The following is a 19,809-nucleotide window of genomic DNA, read 5'->3' as shown; positions in this document are numbered from 1 at the left end:
GAAGTAATTGAAGTCATCCCATGCTCAAGATTTTCTTCCCTCTCCACACCCACCCAAAAAGACATTAACTAAAAGCCTATACTAATAACCAAAAGATTATAGGTACCAGAAGCAGGTATTAAAGCAGAAATGCCACTTGAAAGGTAGAACGCAGTGAACAGTCACCAGCCTTAATCCTTTTCTTGAATTTTTGGTCCTTTTCCCAACAGAAAACAGAGCCCCGAAAGAATGGGGTGTGACAACCAAGACAGGGGAGGGAGGACAGTCAATTGTCTACCGCAGCTGGGGGGAAGGAAGGTGGGTCCTTGGAAGTCAGTCCAACAAGGGCCAAGGAGGCAGAGCAGAGGGAGAGATGAATAGAAAGGAAAGATAAACACAAAGGAAAGATAACTGTTTCTGTGTTTGAATAAAATGCATACCAGGATTACATAGGGTCTTCAAATTCTTTCACTTTAGCTAGTATCACTCAGAATAGATGAACCTTCAGGGAGTTCACATTCAGGTAATAATTGCAGGAATGGGCTTTAATACAAGTGTACATACCCCTTATTATCACATTGGCACTGCTGCTTCCCAGAGACCAGGGGCGTATTTTTCAAGTTGGAAGAACTAGTAGAATATGTAAAATGCAGTTGTTGGAAAGTCGAGAGCTCCCCTACCTCACCCCTTGCACTCTTGTTTTATGCTGCTGCCTGCTCCCGTTCTGCCCACACCCGACGTCTCTCTCCCTATGCGCTGCTTTTTCCTTTCCCAGTAGTACTTCTCCTGTGATACACCACACGAACCACCTCCTGTTACACTTAACTTTAGTATCTCCATCTCCCCACTGCAGTGTAAGTCCGTGAGAGCAGCGTTCTTTGCTTGGATCGCTGAAGTAGTCCCAGTACCTAGAGTAGTTTTTGATTTGTAGCAGACAGCCAGTCAGTTTTGAGTGAGTGAAAAAGCAAATTACAAGACAAGATATAAAATCCTGTTTTTCTTGTTTATCAAAATACCTACATAATAATACACGTAATATTATAAAACTATAGGCAGATAAACCAGATTTTCATTATTACTGGAGGGATGGGATTACAGGAGACTTTGCAGCATCGATTTTTTAATGTTTCCCATTTTTAAAATGAATACTACTTTTGAAGTAAAAAATGCTATAACAAAATATAGGATTTAAAAATTTGGTTAGATCTAAAAGAAGGAACTGTGTTTTGTGAGGACATGGGTTACAGTGGGAGAAAGCTATATTATTACAAAACCCTTTACTTCAAGATTGATATTGGTTTTGATAATCCTGAGTTGGTTTTCTGAACTTAGACAAGACTTGCCTCACTTGTGAGCTAATAGACAAGTTTCCATAAAAGGGTCATCTAATATATTTTGTTTTCTCAATAGCCTGGTAATAATTGTTCTACCTGGTACGCCACCTGAGGGCCATTCCTAGGTGGTAGATAATAAAATGGGATCATACTTTACCACCATATCACCCCACCTACCACTGTTACTGGCATATGGTAGACGTACATAAGAGAGCAAGTGGCTCGTGAGTGAGTGAGTGAGAATGCCTTTGGTGGCATGTATGATGGCAGGGTTGCCTGGGAGCTGGGGGGAAGGGAAGGTCAGGTATCAGGGCTGAACAGCCTTCTTATCCTTAGGTCAGCTCTTCGCATGTCCTGAAAAATAGCCGGTCAGCACATGATGCTTATTGAACTACAGCTCATAATCGGCAGAATATGAGTGCTGTTCGTCACAGGAGCTATGCTGTACATTGTTCTTACAGGGAGTATCTCCCTATAGTTAAGAGCTGTACAACAGGTTTAGAATTTCAGCATATACTCATTCTGCCTCTTGTAGAATTAGGTGAAGGAGGTCTCAGGAGAGCCTGTGTACTACAGAGAGTATCCTTTATACAGCATTTATTTTATGTTTGCTAATCTATTTTTAGATTACTCAGCTTTAAAAAATTGTATGGTCATTTTCCCAAAGTACTGAAAAGAATATTTGCATTAAAGAAAAAAAAAAAAAAAGACTGTTTCTTTCAGTAAAAAAAAAAGAAAGAAAAAAATTGGGTAATTATATCTTTGTTTAAAATACTTACTCTGAGCATATATTGTCAGTTTTAAATGAATCAGTTAAGATGGAGAAATGCCAAGCCCTGTGTCCTTGTCCCCAGATTAAATATTTGAAGGAAGATGTCTTATTTTATTTCCAGGATAAAACACTTTGCATTTTCATGTTAACTGAAGTGTGGCTTTACTAAACGACTGGCGCTCTGCTGGGCACCTGCCCTGTGCCAGGCACGGTGCTGGGTAGGATGAGGGCCCTTAGTGAACCTTGTGCGTCCGTTTCCGAGCCAGGTACAGGAGTGTAGGGGAGAAAAGACCTTCTTTCCTAGGGGATCTGGGAGGCCTCACAATAGGAGGGAAATTGGCTCCTCGTTTCAATTGCCCCTCATTTTCAGGCGACACTTATGAAATGATTGTACTCCAGTGAAAGATAGCTTCTACATAATTCAAGATTGTCCTGGATATCTCTCATCAGAGAGGAAGAAAAGCCACATGAATTATTTACAGAGCACCAAGTTATTTCCTTTCATGAGCTCCGACTTTGTTTTTGTCTTTGTGAACTGAGATTTTGTTTATCCATGAATAGTTTTCCCTGGGGCATGAAAATATGGCTCTTTAATTATGAATGAGGTTTTTTGTTTGAGTCCGTGTTAACTAAAACATGCAAAATAAACTGTGTTTTTCATTAGATCCCTTTCAGCTCCCCATAAAAACAGAACCAACAAAAGAACGAGCAGTTCAACCAGCACCCACCAGGAAGCCCACTGTGATTCGAATTCCAGCCAAACCAGGAAAATGTAAGCACTAATCGGCCTTCTTTCTTTGCTTCTCCCAAGAGCCTGGGAGAAATATATACTAATTTGTCAATGTCTGCTTTTGAAATTATGTGTAATCGGCCATTTATTATTATTTATAGTCAGAGGACATTTAAAAACAAGTTCTTTTTTTTTCACAGTTCTTCAGACAATTGGTACAGTAAATATGGATTTCATTTGTCTATACCGTTGTCTCTAGGCAGAGAGAATAAAGGGAGACTGAAACTTAGAACAATTGTAGTCTCCTGTTAGTGCCTCGGGTAAAGATAGTGGGAAAGTACAGTTGACCCTTGAACAACACAGGCATGAATTGTGTGGGTCCATTTATATGCAGATTTTTAAAGTACGGTACTAGAAATGTATTTTCTTAATAACGTTTTCTTTTCTCTAGCTTATGGTATTGTAAGAATACGGTATGTAATATGTATAACGTACAAAGTCTGTGTTCATCAACTATTTATGGTATCAGTAGGGTATTAATAGTTAAGTTTTGGGAGAGTCAGAAGTTACATGTGGATTTTCGGCTGTGCCGGGGTGTCAGCACCTCTAACCGCCATGTTGTTGAGATATCAACTCTAATTGAAACTGATAGCAAATAAAGGTGTATGTGTGTGTCTGGATAGAGCATAATCTAAGTATATGTATGAATTATGTGAAGAGCAGTAACCAAGAATTATAAAAACATAATTATAAAAATTTTTAAAATTAGTGTAACACTCCATTTTGATATTACTTCCTTACTTGATTTTTTTTAACGGTACAATAAATGAAATTTCATCTGAGCTTTTTATAAGGGCTGCAAAGAAATTGATAATACTGTAAGACAGAAGCCAAGCAGGCCAGGCCTGTTTATTTTAGACCCTGGAGATGATTAAAAGGTATAAAAGCGTGTGTACGTGTGCACACACGTGCTTGTACAGTGGGTTCCAGAGCAGTTCGTGGCATTGCTTGGAGTGATGACACGGCCTTTGCCATAAGCTTCTGCTGTCACTTCATTTCATCCAGTGCCTTTGCATAGTGCAGATGCCTCCTTGCCTTTATCTAACAGGAGATGCTGCCACTCCGGTCCTCTTAGTAGCAGATCAAGTGTCCCAGCCCTTCACCTGTCTGTAGCATCGCCAGGGTGTTCTGCAGGCATACCCTGGAATGCCATGAAACCCCTTTAGTTCAGGGGTTTGGTTTTTCTATAAAAAACTATCCAGCAGGATCATACTGGTTTTGGTCTTTTGAGTGTTTTGTTATTAATTGATGGCTCCAAGCCACATAGAAGATTAAACTGAGTTACTATGAAGAATGAGGAGGAGAAAATGTCAAGGGTACCAAATTCTGGTGGGTTCTCGCTTCTTAGGAGGTTATATGGTAGATTAAAGAACTGGTGGTATATTTCTTTTGACAGCATTATATAGCCCACAAATCAGTGGGCTATGTAAGTATCCCAGATGATAGTTCATTGGGTTGTTTGCCTGCTTGCTGTTACCTTGTTAAAATGTATTCTGGATTTTAACAGGCATAGTGAAATATGATGATAATAAATATTGCCTGAAGCTCATGTAGATTTTAAGTAATACAATTTTTACGTTTAGATTTATTCTCCAGTTGTATCAGGGTCCCTAAGACCCCCGGCTTTGATGATCCCTAGAAGGACTCGCAAGACTTAGCATTTAGTTATGTTCACCGCTGTGATTTATTACAGCAAAAGTATACAAAACAGCATCAGCAGTGGGAAACAGTGCATCGGGCAAAGTCTGGAGGAAACCTGGCACAGGCTTCTAGGTGTTCTCTCCCAGGGGAATCCCAAAGGCTATATTTAACTCCCTCAGGAACCAGTTGTGACAACACAGGTGAAATGTTGTCAACCAAGGAAGCTCATTAGACACTCAGTACCCAGGGTTTTTATTAGAGGTTGGTCATGTAGGCACCTCTAGGAATTTTGGCACATTCCATAATTCCATATTCCCAGAAGGAAAGCAGGTATTCAGCATAAACCCTATTCTTCCGTTTTAGCAGTTCTGGGGATGGTGGGAACCTTCCCCAAGTCCCGGGTTCCCAGATGCCAGCCAGGACCAACCCTAGAAGCAGGCCTTTCTAAGGATAAGCAGTCTCAGGCCTGCTATGTTTATTCTTGTCTGCATACTTATAAATTGGATTAATAGTCCTGTAAGGACATATTGAGGAAGCACCTTTATTTATTATTCTGACAAAGTTCCAGGAACTGTTAGAAAGTTGGATTCTAACTGCTGTCTATGAAAGAACTGAAGTACCAGTTTCTAGAGCATTATCTCTATTTATATAAAAACCAGTTCCCCAGCACTGTACTATTGCAGTTATTAAGCAATTCATATGTGCTGTGGAGGGAAAAAAAGTTCCTTGTTTTTGGAAGAACTTGGAATGGTCAGGCGAAGAAAGGAACAGCTTTGTGGTGCAACACTCCTTGGTCTTCTGTGAGCCTGTCAGCTCTTTCTTCTCGGGGCTTGTTTCTTCTGACTAGGATGTCCTTTTGCCAGAGAGGCGCATGGCTCCCTCCTTCACCATTCCTTCGGGCCTTTACTCAAATGGCATTTTTCTCATTGAGACCTCCACTGACCACATGATTTGAAATTGGAAATCTCCACCTACCCCACACACTCATACCTGATAACCCCTATGTCCCATCCTGCCAGTAAGGTATCTCCTCTCTACTTTCATATTATTACTACTTTGTACCCTTAATTGTTCGTCACATCAATACAATATCCTAAGTGATTCATCATTTCCTTAATAAGAAATCTACCAGAGTGAGAGTCTTCAAGATGGCAACTGAGTTGAAATGTTCCGGTGTGTCTTCATTTCCAGAGAAGCCTTGCGTCTTGCTAAGAATGCTTGCCTGTCACTACATCATTGTTTTCCTAGTAACTGGCCTGGGTATTTTCCTCCTTTAGAGAGTGTTTTCCTGCCTGTGGGTAAAATAGGAACCTGACAAATCATCCTCTTGTTTAATGGGTGTTTGATGTGAGATGAGAGCAGAGAATGTTCATTTGAACGAATGAAAAAAAATCCCATCTCCTTTAAGTGCCTAAATCTGTGTAAAAGGTGGCTTTCACCTCCTTTAGTATGTTACAGCCATCCTCTCTCCAGGTATTTTTGCACACAGATTGTAATTAGCTGTCACTAATTAAATCTGATCTAAAATATGTTGGGGAGTATACTATCACTGAGTTCAGGATGTAGTTTGGATATAAAGATATTGTTTGTTAAAAAGAAGGCAATTAAGTCCATTAATCTGGAGCTAATGAATTAGAAAACACATTTAATTATTTGGGTGGGTGAAGTCTGGATACATGACTTAGTAGGAAGCAGCATGCCGTATTACAGTGAGCACAGGCTTCAGGGTTCAAAACCCCGGATCTGACAGTTACTAGCATTAAGACCTTGGATAGCTTAGGTATTTTCTCCTCAGCGTTGGTTTCTCCATCTGTAAAATGCGTAAGTTATTATCTAGCATAGTGCTGTCCAGTAGGACTTTCTGCAGAGATGGAAATGTTCCGTAACGGTGCTGTCCATTATGGTAACCACTAGCCATATGTGGCTCCTGAGCACTTGAAATGTAGCTCGTGCAGCCGAGGAACTGAATTTTTAATTTTGTGTAAGATTTAAGTTTAAGTCACCACACGTGACGACTAGCTAGTGAGCTGTGCAGATCTAGCGCATAGGTAGACCTTGGTTGGAGAAATGTATAGCAACAAAATGCCTTAACTTAGTGCCTGGTTCTCAAAAATGCTGGCTGCTATGATAATTATTTAGTATTATTTTTACTCTATACAACATTCAGTAAAACTAACTGACGTCTACTCACCTCTCAGTTTTCTGAGGTTTCCTAGCTCTTTCTCATTTACTTGGCTGTCCGTTCCTTGTGCGGATCTTTTATGATAGCCATTTTCCTAAGGAACCAACCTGCAATCATTCCATCCTTCAGAATCCCCAAGGCCAGAAATTATTGATGAATTACTTCTGTTTTTTTCCAGGTTTACATGAGGATCCACAAAGCCCACCTCCTCTCCCTACTGAAAAACCTATTGGAAACACTTACAGTATGGTATCTGGAAAACTCAGTATTGTTGACAGAACTAGGAACTTGGTAAGTGGTCCTTAAAATTGTCTTAGCTAGAAGACCAAGCTATGAGCTAATTTTAAATACTCAGCTGACGTCTGAATTATTTTACTACTGGTCACATAAAGACTTCTGTTGCAAACTGGTTTTAAGCCCCATATACTTAATGTGATGTTCAATATTTTTAAAATTCCTGTAGAACAAAAGAATTAGGCCAATTCATTGTACTTCATCATAAAATAATTTGTCCTATACTAACATAATGACATTATCTTTTAAATGGCACTAATGATGAGGAAGTTATTGAAAATCTCTAAAAATCTTTAATATTTGTGGGGCGCCTGGGTGGCTCAGTCGTTAAGCGTCTGCCTTCGGCTCAGGGCGTGATCCCAGCGTTCTGGGATCGAGCCCCACATCAGGCTCCTCTCCTGGGAGCCTGCTTCTTCCTCTCCCACTCCCCCTGCTTGTGTTCCCTCTCTCGCTGGCTGTCTCTATCTCTGTCAAATGAATAAATAAAATCTTTTTAAAAAAATGGATCTGGGAATCATCCTTTAAAAAAAATCTTTAATATTTGTGGAAATAGTCTAGTTATCAGTTTTTATTTAAAATATCCAACTAGGGACATCATAATTTTAAGATAATTACCCTAAGAATTTGTTAATCTGAAATTAAAGGAGAAGTTATTTCTTAAATAAATAGTACTTCACCATGTACTTGTTAACAGTGGTAGTCAGCAAGTTTTAAATATGTGTATATATATATTTTTTCCAACCTCAATGCCATTTCCCCATACTGTTTGTAATTCCCATATGCTAGATAATCTTTTAAGATTTGTTTAAAAAGAGACCAGTTCTTAACAAGTGTTGGCAAGGATGTGGGGAAAAGGTAACCCTCTTGTGCTATTGCTGGGAATGTAAACTTGTGCAGCCACTGTGGAAAACGGTGTGGAGGTTCCCCAAAAAATTAAAAACAGAACTACCATATGATCCAGCAATTTCACTTCTAGGTACTTATCTAAAAAAAAAAAAATGAAGACACTAATTCAGAAAGACATATGCACCCCTGTGTTCAGCACAGCATTGTTTCCAGTAGCCAAGATAGGGAAGCAACCTAAGTGTCCATCAGTAGATTAATGGGTAAGGAAGATGTGCTATATATGTACGATGAAATATCACTCAACCACAAAAAAAGATGAAATCTTTCCATTTATGACAACATGGATGAACCTAGAAGGTATTAAGCTAAGTGAAATAAGTCAGGCAGAGAAAGACAATTACTACATGACTTCACTTATATGTGGGATCTAAAAACCAAAACAACAAAATAGGAACAGACTCATAGATACAGAGGACAAACTGATGGTTGCCCGGGCGGGGGGGGGCGGGCAATGAGTGAAATAGGCGAGGAGGTATAGGAGGTACAGTCTCCCAGTTATAAAATAAATAACTTGTGGGGGTGTAATATGCAGCATAGGGAATATATGGTCAGTAATACTGTTACAATTTTGTATGGTGACAGATGGGAACTAGACTTACTGTAGTGCCTGTTTTATAATGTATATAAATATCAAATCACTATGTTGTACACCTGAAACTAATACAATATTATATGTTAATTATTCAATAAAAAATAAAAATTAAAGAACAAAATGAAAAAATTTTAAGGAACAAATTCTTAATGTCTTTGAACCAAATTTTCAGTTCAAATTTCATCATTGTTTTACACTGTGCATTAACTATGCTTATTATACACGCAAACCCATCTAATCATCTAGTGAAAAGATATTTCTTTGAAGGAGACATTAAATTGAATTAGCCAATATCAAGTTAATGAGATTTTCCTATAGGCTGAACTAAAATTTAGTGATCATTTGCATTTTCAAAGTACTTGGTAATAAATTTTTATTAAAACTGGGCCAAGAAAGCCCAAAAGGGGATGATAGGGTCCCTACAATACTGTTGTTGAATAGAAAATCCCAGATTTCCATGGAGGAAAATTTACTTGAGAAGGTTACTGGCTTCTGCTCTAAAGGGTTGTAAAGGAGAGTGAGGGGATGATGGGCAGGCATATATATCCTTCATGAGGTATGTCGTGGGCTTTTGTAAACCATAAAGCTCTATTAAAGTATTAGGTAGTATTGTATTTGGTGTTAAGCAGATCACAAAGCAACTCCCACATTTTAGAAAAACAACAAAAGGAAGTTAGAATAAACTAAACCATCTGGAGAAGTACTGTAATCATAATTGTACCTCACATGAACAGGAAAATCCTGTCCTGCACTGTTTACGTAGGAGGGCCAAAGCATTCTGTGTTGTCATACTGGGTCCGAAAGCAAGAAGAGATAAGAAACAGACCACAAGTAGAACGAGTTGGCTAAAGTCACCATATAGATTTCCAGGGCCAGGAAGTCAAATCTATGCCTGAGAAATTCCTTTTGTTTGAGAATTACAATTACTGAATGAATATTAGACCAGAGACCATAAAGCCTTCAGGTGTCGGGGAGGGTCTCTAGAGTGATTATTTCAGCAGTGTCATTACCTATGAGGAGAGGCCTGGTCGTTGCCAAATGTGTCTTCTGATGAGGCACAGGACCAAAAAAACCTCTCTACTATTTCTCCTGCCCTGAGAGCCAGGGAGCTTTCCATCCTAGGAAAAGATGACTGTGTTACAAAATCTCACAAGGGATTCTAGGGTAAGGAATATTAGGAGCCCCAGGAGCAGGAACAGATGCATCTCTGTACCCTGTTCTCACGGTGGGAACTCAGGGCTTCCAGACCTTCCCCCAAGGAGGCCACCAGCCAGTGCAGGAGGAAAGTCAGGAGACGCCACCTGGTGTGCGTAAGGAACCCAGGCGGTAGTGCAGACTGGCCGGTGAATCCAGGGCCGAAGAGGTGGCCGCCGTTCCTGGAGAAGGAAGAGAAGGAACATCTATGAAAGCTGCTCGGTAATTCAGCAGACAAGAGTACCTCCTGTCTTTAGAAATTCAGCAGCAAACAGGGGAATCATTTTGAGGTTAGAATGTAAGAAGCCATTCCGAAGCAGATGAACAAAAAAGATGGCATCTGCAGGGGCAGTACGAGCAGAAAGAGCGGCTTTGCCAGGAACTAGAGTGCTTATCCAGACACATCAAAGCCAAAGTTCAGAGATGTCGGAGCTCCAGAAAAACTGCAACAAGCAGATGCAGAGAGGCTCTAGTTAGGTGTGGAATATTGAAGAGGAGGAAATCTCTAATCAGTAATCTTCCAAAGACTGTTGTCGGAACCCGAACACAAAGCTAGACTTAAGCAAACATGAGGACGGTGGCCCTTGCAGGAGCCAGTCCCCTCTTCTGAGTATTTACTTGTGCAGGACGCAGCAGTGCCTTCACTGCATGCCTGACGTCCCCCCCGCCTTTTTTTTCCTGATTTAAAATTTTGTCATTTAGAAAACCTGAGAAACTAAAAAGATACTTAAGATCCTCCATAAAAATAACACTACTGAGAAAACTACAGCTAGTATTTGATGCAAGATTAGGATTATATGGTGTGTAGTTGTTAAACTACATCACCTATAACTTTGTCAAATTTCTACATCTATATTTTTTAATTTGCCCTTCCCTTCATTGTTAAGTTATCTAACAACTGTAATTTTGAGAAAACCAGTAAGAGTTCCTGCGTATCTACTAGATTGTTTTTGTTTGTTTGTTAATCTTAAAAATGGCCAAAGATGGGAGTTTTTCAACATCATAGCAGTATTTGTCAGTGGGGGGAGTATGGGCAGCAGTGTATTTATAAGGCATGAATTAGACTATGGAATATTACGGGGTTTATGCGCTGGTGACTTGCCTCGCTACATTAACTGAACTCATTAGTGAAACCAAGTTTTAAGGGCAAGCTTAATTTGTTTTTAAAAATGGAATTTTGAAACATACTTAAATGATCGCAGTTATTGGCAATTAATCATTTGGTACTTAAGGAAAAGTTAATATTCAGTTTGAATTAAAGCACCGTGGAAGTGAGTTTTAACTCATTTATAAGGTGAAAAGGAGGAAAACAGTCTAAATTAGCCCAAAGAACCCCAAGCAACAGTTCAGTCTCCCTTAAAAAAAAAAAAAAAAGGCAGTGTGCGTTTAAAGGGCTAGCATTTCCCATGTATTGTACTCATTTCCTAATCCTTGGGCTACACCATGCTTGAGGAACCTGTTAAAACAGCACAGTTCGATTGCTTTCCCCTAAAGGAATCTTCCTGTTGTTCTCCACACTTCGAATTTTCCCCCTCTGCTCTTAGGCTCATACATTCCTGCTCTGCCTGTCTTTTCTTTTTCGAGTTATCCCCCTTTACCCTTTCTGCTTTCCTGGGCCTTTTCTATTCCTCTTCACATACCATCTTTTCAGACCATCCCTTAAGCTTCTTTTATGTTTTACCTCCTCCTGGTTCAAGAGCCACCGCTCAAAGTATAAACCACCCAGTGATGAGAGAGCTGCCTGTTCGAAGCAAAACAAACTAATCACCACCTCACTTATTATATGTTTAAACCGAGGAGCAGTGCATATCTTATGTGTTGTCATGGGATAAATAAAGGCCATATATTTTTTTAATTCCCCACAGTGTCTGCTTAAATTGCTACCATATGTGATTTAAACATCATGATCTCAGCAGCATCCTTCGTACCTTGTGAGCCTGCTGGCTGCATAACCATGCAGTACAGTCGTTTGGGCTGCGGTCCACACCAGCAGACCCCCGGTCTCCTGCTTTCACTGGAGCAAGTAATGAGTTACTCTTGATTGAGACTAAAAACTCCGAAGCTGCTCTCTGTAACTCGGCTACATTTCCCCTTAGAGATCTAGCCAGAAAGCTGTCCACAATTCCTTTTGACAAGCTCCTGTTTCAGATTAACCTTAACTCAAGCATTCTCTGATAATTGTAGGACTCTGACCACACGGGTCACACAGGAGGTTCCGTGCGAGGACCCCCAAGGTTGCCACCAAGGTAAGTGAAGTGTAGGAAACTTTATAAAAAGTAAATAAAAGGGCTGCCTGGCTCCTCAGTCAGAAGAGCATGTGACTTTGATCTAGGGGTCGTGAGTTCGAGCCCCACATTGGGTGCAGACATTACTAAAAAAAATTAATAAATAAGCTTTTTTTTTCTTTTTTTAAAAAGGGTAAATTAGAGAAAAACTAATGATTCAGAGACTGGACTCTCTTTTCTGTCATCAAAACTGAGTGTTGGGATGCCTGGGTGGCTATTCGGTTAAGTGTCTGCCTTTGGCTCAGGTCATGATCTCGGGGTCCTAGGATTGAACCCTGTGTCAGGCTCACTGCTCAGCAGGGAGCTTGCTTCTCCCTCTGCCTCTCCCCCCACAATGTTCTCTCTCTCTGTCTCTAATAAATAAATAAAATCTTTAAAAACAAACAAAACCGAACTGAGCGTTGTTGGTCTTAGACCTTTTGGAGATGCATGAACTCACAAATTCACCCAGACCACTAACTAGCATAGTCTGCTTCCCACAGCAGGTTGTAGGAGTCCCTGCTCTTCCTTTTAACACAGTCCAACAACCCACAGAACACAAACATGGATCTTTATTACTTTACTTCAATTAAATGAACAAGACTCCTTTCTGAACCTAAAGCAACTCCACTTCTGGAATGTGTACATTCACACACACGTGCACACACACTCCCTGTTACGAGAAACCAGCCTGGATTTTGGAAGTATCTCCAAAGGGAGACAGGTTTTGTGAGCTCAGAGGTTACCTGCCCTCCTGAGTTCCAGGGCTGTTTGAACAAAAAGCTGTGATGCTATTGGAATATGATACTATGTTGGAAATTATCATAGGGATTGAGGGACAGCTTTCAAAGTAATAGTTGTCTTATCCCATTTTCAGAACTAGCTTTCTTTATATTAATCTAAATTAAGGTTTTAATAATAATTCCTATAACACGAATATTGGGGGAATCTGATGTTCCTTTTCTAATTATGTATAAGACCCTATCAGATATACCTGATACCTTCTTACTAGCTTCTCATCTGAGACTTTGGTAGAAAGTGCTTAGTCTCCTGAAGTAGTCATGGCGTGTTTCAGAGTAAATGGGGCCTTAGAGAGCTCATGATAGTAAATGCTTGTTTGTCTGAAACCAATGAATCTCTCGTGCAAGATAAGAGGAAGCTGGAGCATCATGGCATTTCCTCTAATAATATAGTGTTTAATGCAGCAGCCATTTGCTCAAAAATAGCATACCCTGCATGTTTTAGTAAATTATGTTACACCAGCAGAAAGCTGTGTGTGTGTGTGTGTGTGTGTGTGTGTGTAAGAATAAAACAGGACCCTAATACCGATCAAACACAGACTCACAACTACCACGTCGACTTTCAGACCTGTAAATGGAAAAGTTCCACCAGCTCGCCAACCTCCTCCCAAGGGAGCCCCTGAGAGACCACCTCCCCCCAAACTTTCTGCAACCAGAGCATCCAATAAAAAACTGCCTTTTAATCGGTCTTCTTCTGACATGGATCTTCAGAAAAAGCAAAGTAACTTGGCATCTGGACTCTCGAAAGCCAAGAGTCAAGTCTTTAAAACTCAAGATCCGGTGCTGCCCCCGCGACCCAAACCAGGACACCCTCTCTACAGGAAATACATGGTAAATGGAGCTTTTAAAAATGTCTCTGGTCAAACGGTTTGTCCTAAAGTATATAAAAGACCTGTTATTCCTTAGAAAAAGATGATGAGACAAATGTGGAATTGACCCTTGACACCAAGAAGGGTTTGGATAAGTAGGCCAGAGTGAGACCTAGGTCTTTAAAGCAGGGTTTCGTTATTAGAAGAAGTATAGGAAGTGGAAGTAGGGCAGACAGGGATTGTAACCTGCTGTCTGGCTTGACCAAACAGAAACTGAAAAACCTGACCCAGTGGGTTACACTGATGGGAGGAGCTCTGACAGATACTATAGTTCGTAACTTGATACAGTTTGTATCTTACAGCTACCTTGCCCGCAGACTAAAATTTAAAGTGCGGTAGAAGGGAATGCCTCATTAGAATGGATGGTTTTTCCCTCACTTTCCCCTTTTGTAAACCTAATCACCACGGCCCATTTAATAGTCACCAATTAGAAGTTTTTAATCAATAATCAAGATCGTTGAGGTATTAATTTTTTCTCTTTGAATTTTTTTTTTCCTTCATCATGTGACTTTAAACATGTGTCCATTTCCCATACTTGAAAACAGAGCTAATGTGCTGTCTCTACTTTGGTCAGGTTAGCCTGATAAAATGCAAAACAAATGAAAATAAGGAGAACAGAACTGTTTGCACTTTTTAAACAATTATATGACAGTGGCTTTTAACAAGGACAGCAATTAATAATTTGATGTTCTACATTTCCATAACTGTGTGGGGAAACTGTTTCCACCTTAAGTCACTTAGTTTCTAATCCTCCTAAGTGAAGGGTATAGACAGGTAAGAAAGAGGTAGTATACCCATTTTCATTTTCATTTAAGCTGATGAAATTCTAACTGCTAAAACCCAGGGGTGTTCTTTGACTTTAAAATAATAAGAACAGTGGCTGATGTATTGAGTCCTTACTATGAGCTAGATACTGTTCAAAATGCTTTATGTGTATTAAATAACTCATTTATTCCTCACACCAACCCTGTGAAGTAAATACTGTTAATGATCTCTATTATACAAATGAGGAAAATAAGACACAGGAAGGTTAAGGCATTTGTTCAGGGTCACAAAGCCTGAATGGTAGAGCTGAGATTCGAACATGGGTCAGCTGGCTCTGAGCCCATGCTCTCAGCCATTAAGCCGTACTATAAGAGTAGTGTTACTAGCTGTAAAGTCTCTACTTGCTTTGGACATTCCATGCTAAAAGTCTCATTCAGGAAGAGCCGTATTTTGCGTATGGTTCTTAGCATAGCTGTATAATGTCAATAAAACCTTTGGATAGCTCAAATTAAAAAATTCAAAATAATAGTCTGTTAGAGTAGTAAGTCTCGTTATGAAATAATTATTCAAATATATCATTTTTTCCATGGCCATCCTTTCATTAAATTGCTAGTCAGGAATCTTGTTACTTTGAGAGCCTGGGAATCAGTAGCACCCAACCCAGCCTTCCAGGGCCATGCATCCTTGCACTCTGAGTCTTTGCTCCTGAGTGAGCAAAGGGCTCAGGCAGCCTCCCTTTACTTGATGGAAGTAAGCCTGTGTGCTCACATTTCCTGGGTATACTTTTTATATTTTACGGGCCCTCTGACCTGCACTCATCAGCCAGAATTTACCAAGGCTGGGGACAGAGTCCTCTAGCCAGGGTGGGGTGCAGACATAAGAGCTGCCCTAAGATCAGATAGCTGAGTCGACCAGGAGGTGACTGGGGTCAGGCAGTGACCTAGGTTTAACTGGACACCTGGTTCCAGAGAGACTAGGAGAAAATGAGATTCAAGGCAAATGGTAGCAGTGGGTGAAGCACTACAGAGGAGGCTCCAGTGCCCCATCAGCCTTCAGAAGACGGCCATTGAGGACCCTGTATGAAAGACCTGTCCCGACAGACTGTGAGGTCGGGTGCTGAGCATTGATCCAGATGCTCAGGAGACTTGGTGGGCCTTGTCCTACGGAACAGAACTTCCAGGGTGTGGTGGTTAAAGCCATCGTCCTGTGGGCTCACAAGGACTGTGAGGACCCATGAGAAATGGCAGGCCCCACCAGATGGAGAGCTTGAGGAAGCTAAGCAGAGTCGAACTGCTAGGGAAGTTGTGCTTTAGGCATACATGCGAAATCGCTACATTTAATCAACAGCTTAGAGGAGGTTATTTGATTGCGAATAATCCTTTTATGGGTTTGTGTTTAAGCTGTCTGTGCCTCACGGAATTGCCAATGAAGACATTGTCTCCCAGAACCCTGGAGAACTCTCCTGTAAGGTAAAGTAGAGCTCTTTCTTTACTGACTAATGTAAAAAAAAAAAAAAACCACTGGCCTCTATTACTGCTTTACACATTATTAAATGCTTTAGGCTCCAAAGATTAAAATGCGAAAAAAGTAATAATGTTTTATTAAATAATAATTGCCTCAGAGTGTGGTATTGTGCCTTACAGCGTGGGGACGTACTTGTGATGCTGAAGCAGGCCGAGAGTAATTACTTGGAATGCCAGAAGGGAGAAGATACTGGCAGAGTTCACCTGTCTCAGATAAAGATTATCACCCCACTTGATGAGCATCTTAGAAGCAGACCAGACGTAAGGAATTAATAGTGTACAGCTCTCCTTCGACACGTGGCAGCACATTTCATAGAACTATTAATTATGTCTCATCCTCTGGTTTTTATGAGCACGTTTATTTTAACCAGAGTAGAAATTACGGTAGAGTTTTATTTCATTTTAAGGATAAATTACTTCTGAAAGACTTGCCAGCGCCACGCTAATCACTTTGCTGCACAGAATGACTACCATGTGTTGCGCCTTCTTCGTCTCATGCTGACGTGCAGCAAGCGCAGCACTCAGTCGTTAATTTTCAACCGTGAGAGCTGTTTATTTTTGAAATAATGTAAACATGTTTACCAAAGTGCCAGAGATTAGTTTTCTACCAGAATGGATAATTATTTTTAAGGGGGCCCTTTAAATGCTGAGTCTGACATTAAGAAGCACTTCCCTTTAAAATTTAAGCTTAGCATAAACCTCATTTCTCTGATCATAGCTCAAGATAATGCAATGAAATGTAACCCAACAACCCCAAATCCAAGTGTAGGCCTCTTGTGGAGCCTGGGAGAAGGCAGTGGTTGTCGAAGGTCGTGTGTTCAGCAGGAGAAATAGCGCTGCATGGTTTATAGAGGTGTCTTTGTAAAAGAGCTTCTTGGGTTATCCGGTTAGATATTCACTGTCTGTTAGTTAATGTGGCACACATGAAAAATAGTGGCCACCTGTCATCTAACGCAAGGCAAGTATCTGGTTTGTCGTTTGTCCTAGTTTTCAAAATCTAGTCCAGTTCTTTCTTCTTAGAGGGCAGTTTATCTCTTGAAGTTTGCTAAGAAACGTAAAAATTGGTATTTTGGAGAGCAGAGAAGATAGGTGTTAAACTCATCACACCTGGGATACTGAAATTCCAACTTTAGTCCAGTCCACACGGGGAAAGTTCCCCTGTTGCTCATTTTCTCTTAGTTTTGGTGTAGCAGTATCCATCTGTCACAGCTGTCCTTCCTCTCTGAGAACACACTGGTGGGTAATAGTGCGAGTCGTACTGCCAAAAACTTTCCTTGATAAAACAGAAGCTAAAAAAAATGAGAAGTTATTCTTTTATAACAGTCCAAAGTTTTTTCCACTTTATTTTTTTAATATTGATTTATTTAAGAGAGATAGCAAGAGAGAGCAAGAGCAGGGCGGGGAGAGGGAGAAGCAGGCTCCCCGTTGAGCAGGGAGCCCAACGCGGGGCTCGACCCTAGGATCACAGCCCACGCTCAACTGACTCAGCCACCCAGGAGCCCCAGTTTCTTCCATTTTAAACATTACCTTCCGGGGCGCCTGGGTGGCGCAGTCGTTAAGTGTCTGCCTTCAGCTCAGGGCGTGATTCCAGCGTTCTGGGATCAAGACCCACATCGGGCTCCTCCGCTAGGAGCCTGCTGCTTCCTCTCCCACTCCCCCTGCTTGTGTTCCCTCTCTCTGGCTGTCTCTCTCTGTCAAATAAATAAATAAAATCTTTAAAAAATAAAATAAAATAAACATTACCTTCCTTTCCCTTCTACCGTAGACTTAAAGACACCTGGCCTCCATCGGCCAACTACTGGTAATACCAAAATGAAGCCCCCTTTAGACTCTGGGTTCATGGCTAGCATTCCATTTTTTAGAAAAATAAAACTTACCTATTTGTAAGCGTAGGTTTAGGGTAAGGATTTCGAAAAATGAGTTCCGCTCTCCCCTCCCTTAGTAAACAGAACATCGTGGTCATTAGCCTTTGAGGCTGAACGTCTCAGATCATGGGGAGAGTGGGAGATGGTTACCTAGTGCCTCATTGTGAGCACAGATTATGTCCCAGGGAGCTGGGTTTCAGTTCACCATACATCACCCCAGGTGGTTCTTTAACCTCTCTAAACTTCCATTTTTTTTAATGTGAGAAATAGTTACGATAACTCCACAGAGTTTTTTTTAGAATTGATTTATTGTATGATTCCATTTATATAAAAGTGCACAAGAGGTAAATCTGGAAGGTAGTGTAGTGGCTGCCTGGGACCACGGGGAGGGAGCAGGGGGAGTGACTGCTAATGGGGAGGGGTTTCTTTAGGGAGTGATAAAAATGGTCTAAACTTAGATTTGGTGAGAGTTGCACAATTCTGTGAATTTGCAAAAACTAGGTACACTGTAAGTGGGTGGATTTTATGGTCTGTGAATGCTATCTCAAAGATGTTTAAGGACTTAGAAGAGCTAATTAACGCATATAAGGAAGTTGTTTAACCTGGTGAGTGGTGCATCGTGAGTAAATACTGAATATTAGCATTTTTTATTACTCATTGGTAGCAGCAATTATAGTCCTGTTAGAGCTTTGGAACATATTCGATTTACCTGCCAGACACCCACCCTGATGGTGTGGTCTGAGTCGTACTGACCCCTTGTGGCCGACCCTCTGGAGCGGCTTGTCTTGGCCCTCAGCTGCCAGGCCAGGTTGATAGCAGCATTGCTGGGGAAGTCTTTGCATTGAAGACGGACAAGGGAAACTAATTGGGAGGTTCAAGTTACTGTCCCCCGTCTTCTACCCTCCCAGGCTTGGTTATGTTCAGATTGTTGGGCCCTTTGAAGATTCTGTTTGTGTTTGGTGTGGGATAAGCCTCTGGCTTGATTTTTTCCAAATGGATAGCCATTGTAGCCTGACATCATTTACTGAATGACATCATTTACTGAATGATGAATTCATTATATGAATGACATCATTTACTGAATTCCTTTGCCACAGACATAAATAAAAAAAAAAAAAGAAAACCACCCATACACACATAATAATTTTTTAAAGCCCCTCCAGACTGCAAATACCTCACAGTTCCTTTCCATAATTCCTAAAATTCCCATCATGCTCATTTATTTAGAGAAAAGCACTGAGCAGCTTCCAAGAAAGTATCAGGGTTACTTTGGTAAGCTAGTGTAGTGAGCTGCCATTGACCACTGCGTCTTGGCCTAAATTAGTATTTCTGTTTACCTAGCTTGAGAGAATACAGCATGCCCCTCCAGGGGGCATTTTGGTTAAAAGATGAGGTGATCAGTCTGCCTTCATTCAGTTCACAGGTTTGTGAGTGTTAAAGAGTTTAAAGTTAGAACTCCAAATAATACCATTTAGTCAGATTAGATGATGATGATGATAAGCCTGACTGTTCATATTAAACTAAGAATAAGAGCCGCTTGTCAATGAGAAAAGGTCGCTCTTCAACTTTACTCACTCCCCTAGCCAATCTAAGAAGTTGGCTACGTGGGTAGAGAATACTGAATTCTCTTTGCTAATTTACTTAGAATTACTGTTGAATAAACCATTTAGATTAATAGAAAATCCAGGTGAGGCATGGGAGGTAGTGTCATTGGCCTTCAAGTTAGAGAAAGCATTCAGTTAAGTGGTAATAAATGAAATAGATTTTACTTTTTGTGAATTACACTTTTGTGGAAGTCATTAGCTCTTTTCATTATGAAAGGCAAGAGTATAAATTGCAGAGTTTTCTTCTTTTACCATTTTAATGAAGACTCAACTTTTAAGGCTCTGTTCTTGAGATTTAGTACTGACCGTAATTTAAGGAAAAAGCGACCTTGGCAAGGTACACAGATCAAAAACCACACTTCAGAGTAGAATGGTACCAGTTTTTTAAAAAATAAAATAAAAAGTTAATTCCCTTTTATTTTTTACTCTCTTGGT

General features: G+C 40.5%; 1 protein-coding gene across 4 annotated transcripts in view; it reads left to right on the top strand.

Annotated features, from left to right (window-relative positions):
* The window catches only part of SH3D19 (SH3 domain containing 19), a 168,660-nt gene that overhangs the window by 133,438 nt on the left and 15,413 nt on the right, over nt 1-19,809 (top strand). For 3 of the 4 annotated variants that reach the window (XM_026499462.4, XM_048212378.2, XM_057310114.1), the window contains 6 exons: nt 2,750-2,857; nt 6,877-6,989; nt 11,869-11,930; nt 13,315-13,579; nt 15,783-15,851; nt 16,026-16,166. In XM_026499462.4, coding sequence (XP_026355247.2) covers nt 2,750-2,857; nt 6,877-6,989; nt 11,869-11,930; nt 13,315-13,579; nt 15,783-15,851; nt 16,026-16,166 — 758 coding nt within the window. The remainder of the gene's footprint in view (nt 1-2,749; nt 2,858-6,876; nt 6,990-11,868; nt 11,931-13,314; nt 13,580-15,782; nt 15,852-16,025; nt 16,167-19,809) is intronic. The other variant, XM_026499463.4, reaches the window with a different exon arrangement.

The sequence above is a fragment of the Ursus arctos genome, unplaced genomic scaffold (assembly GCF_023065955.2).
Source record: "Ursus arctos isolate Adak ecotype North America unplaced genomic scaffold, UrsArc2.0 scaffold_11, whole genome shotgun sequence".
NCBI lineage: Eukaryota > Metazoa > Chordata > Mammalia > Carnivora > Ursidae > Ursus > Ursus arctos.
The sequence above is the reverse complement of the archived record's forward strand: the minus strand, read 5'-3'. Positions and strand labels throughout refer to the sequence as shown.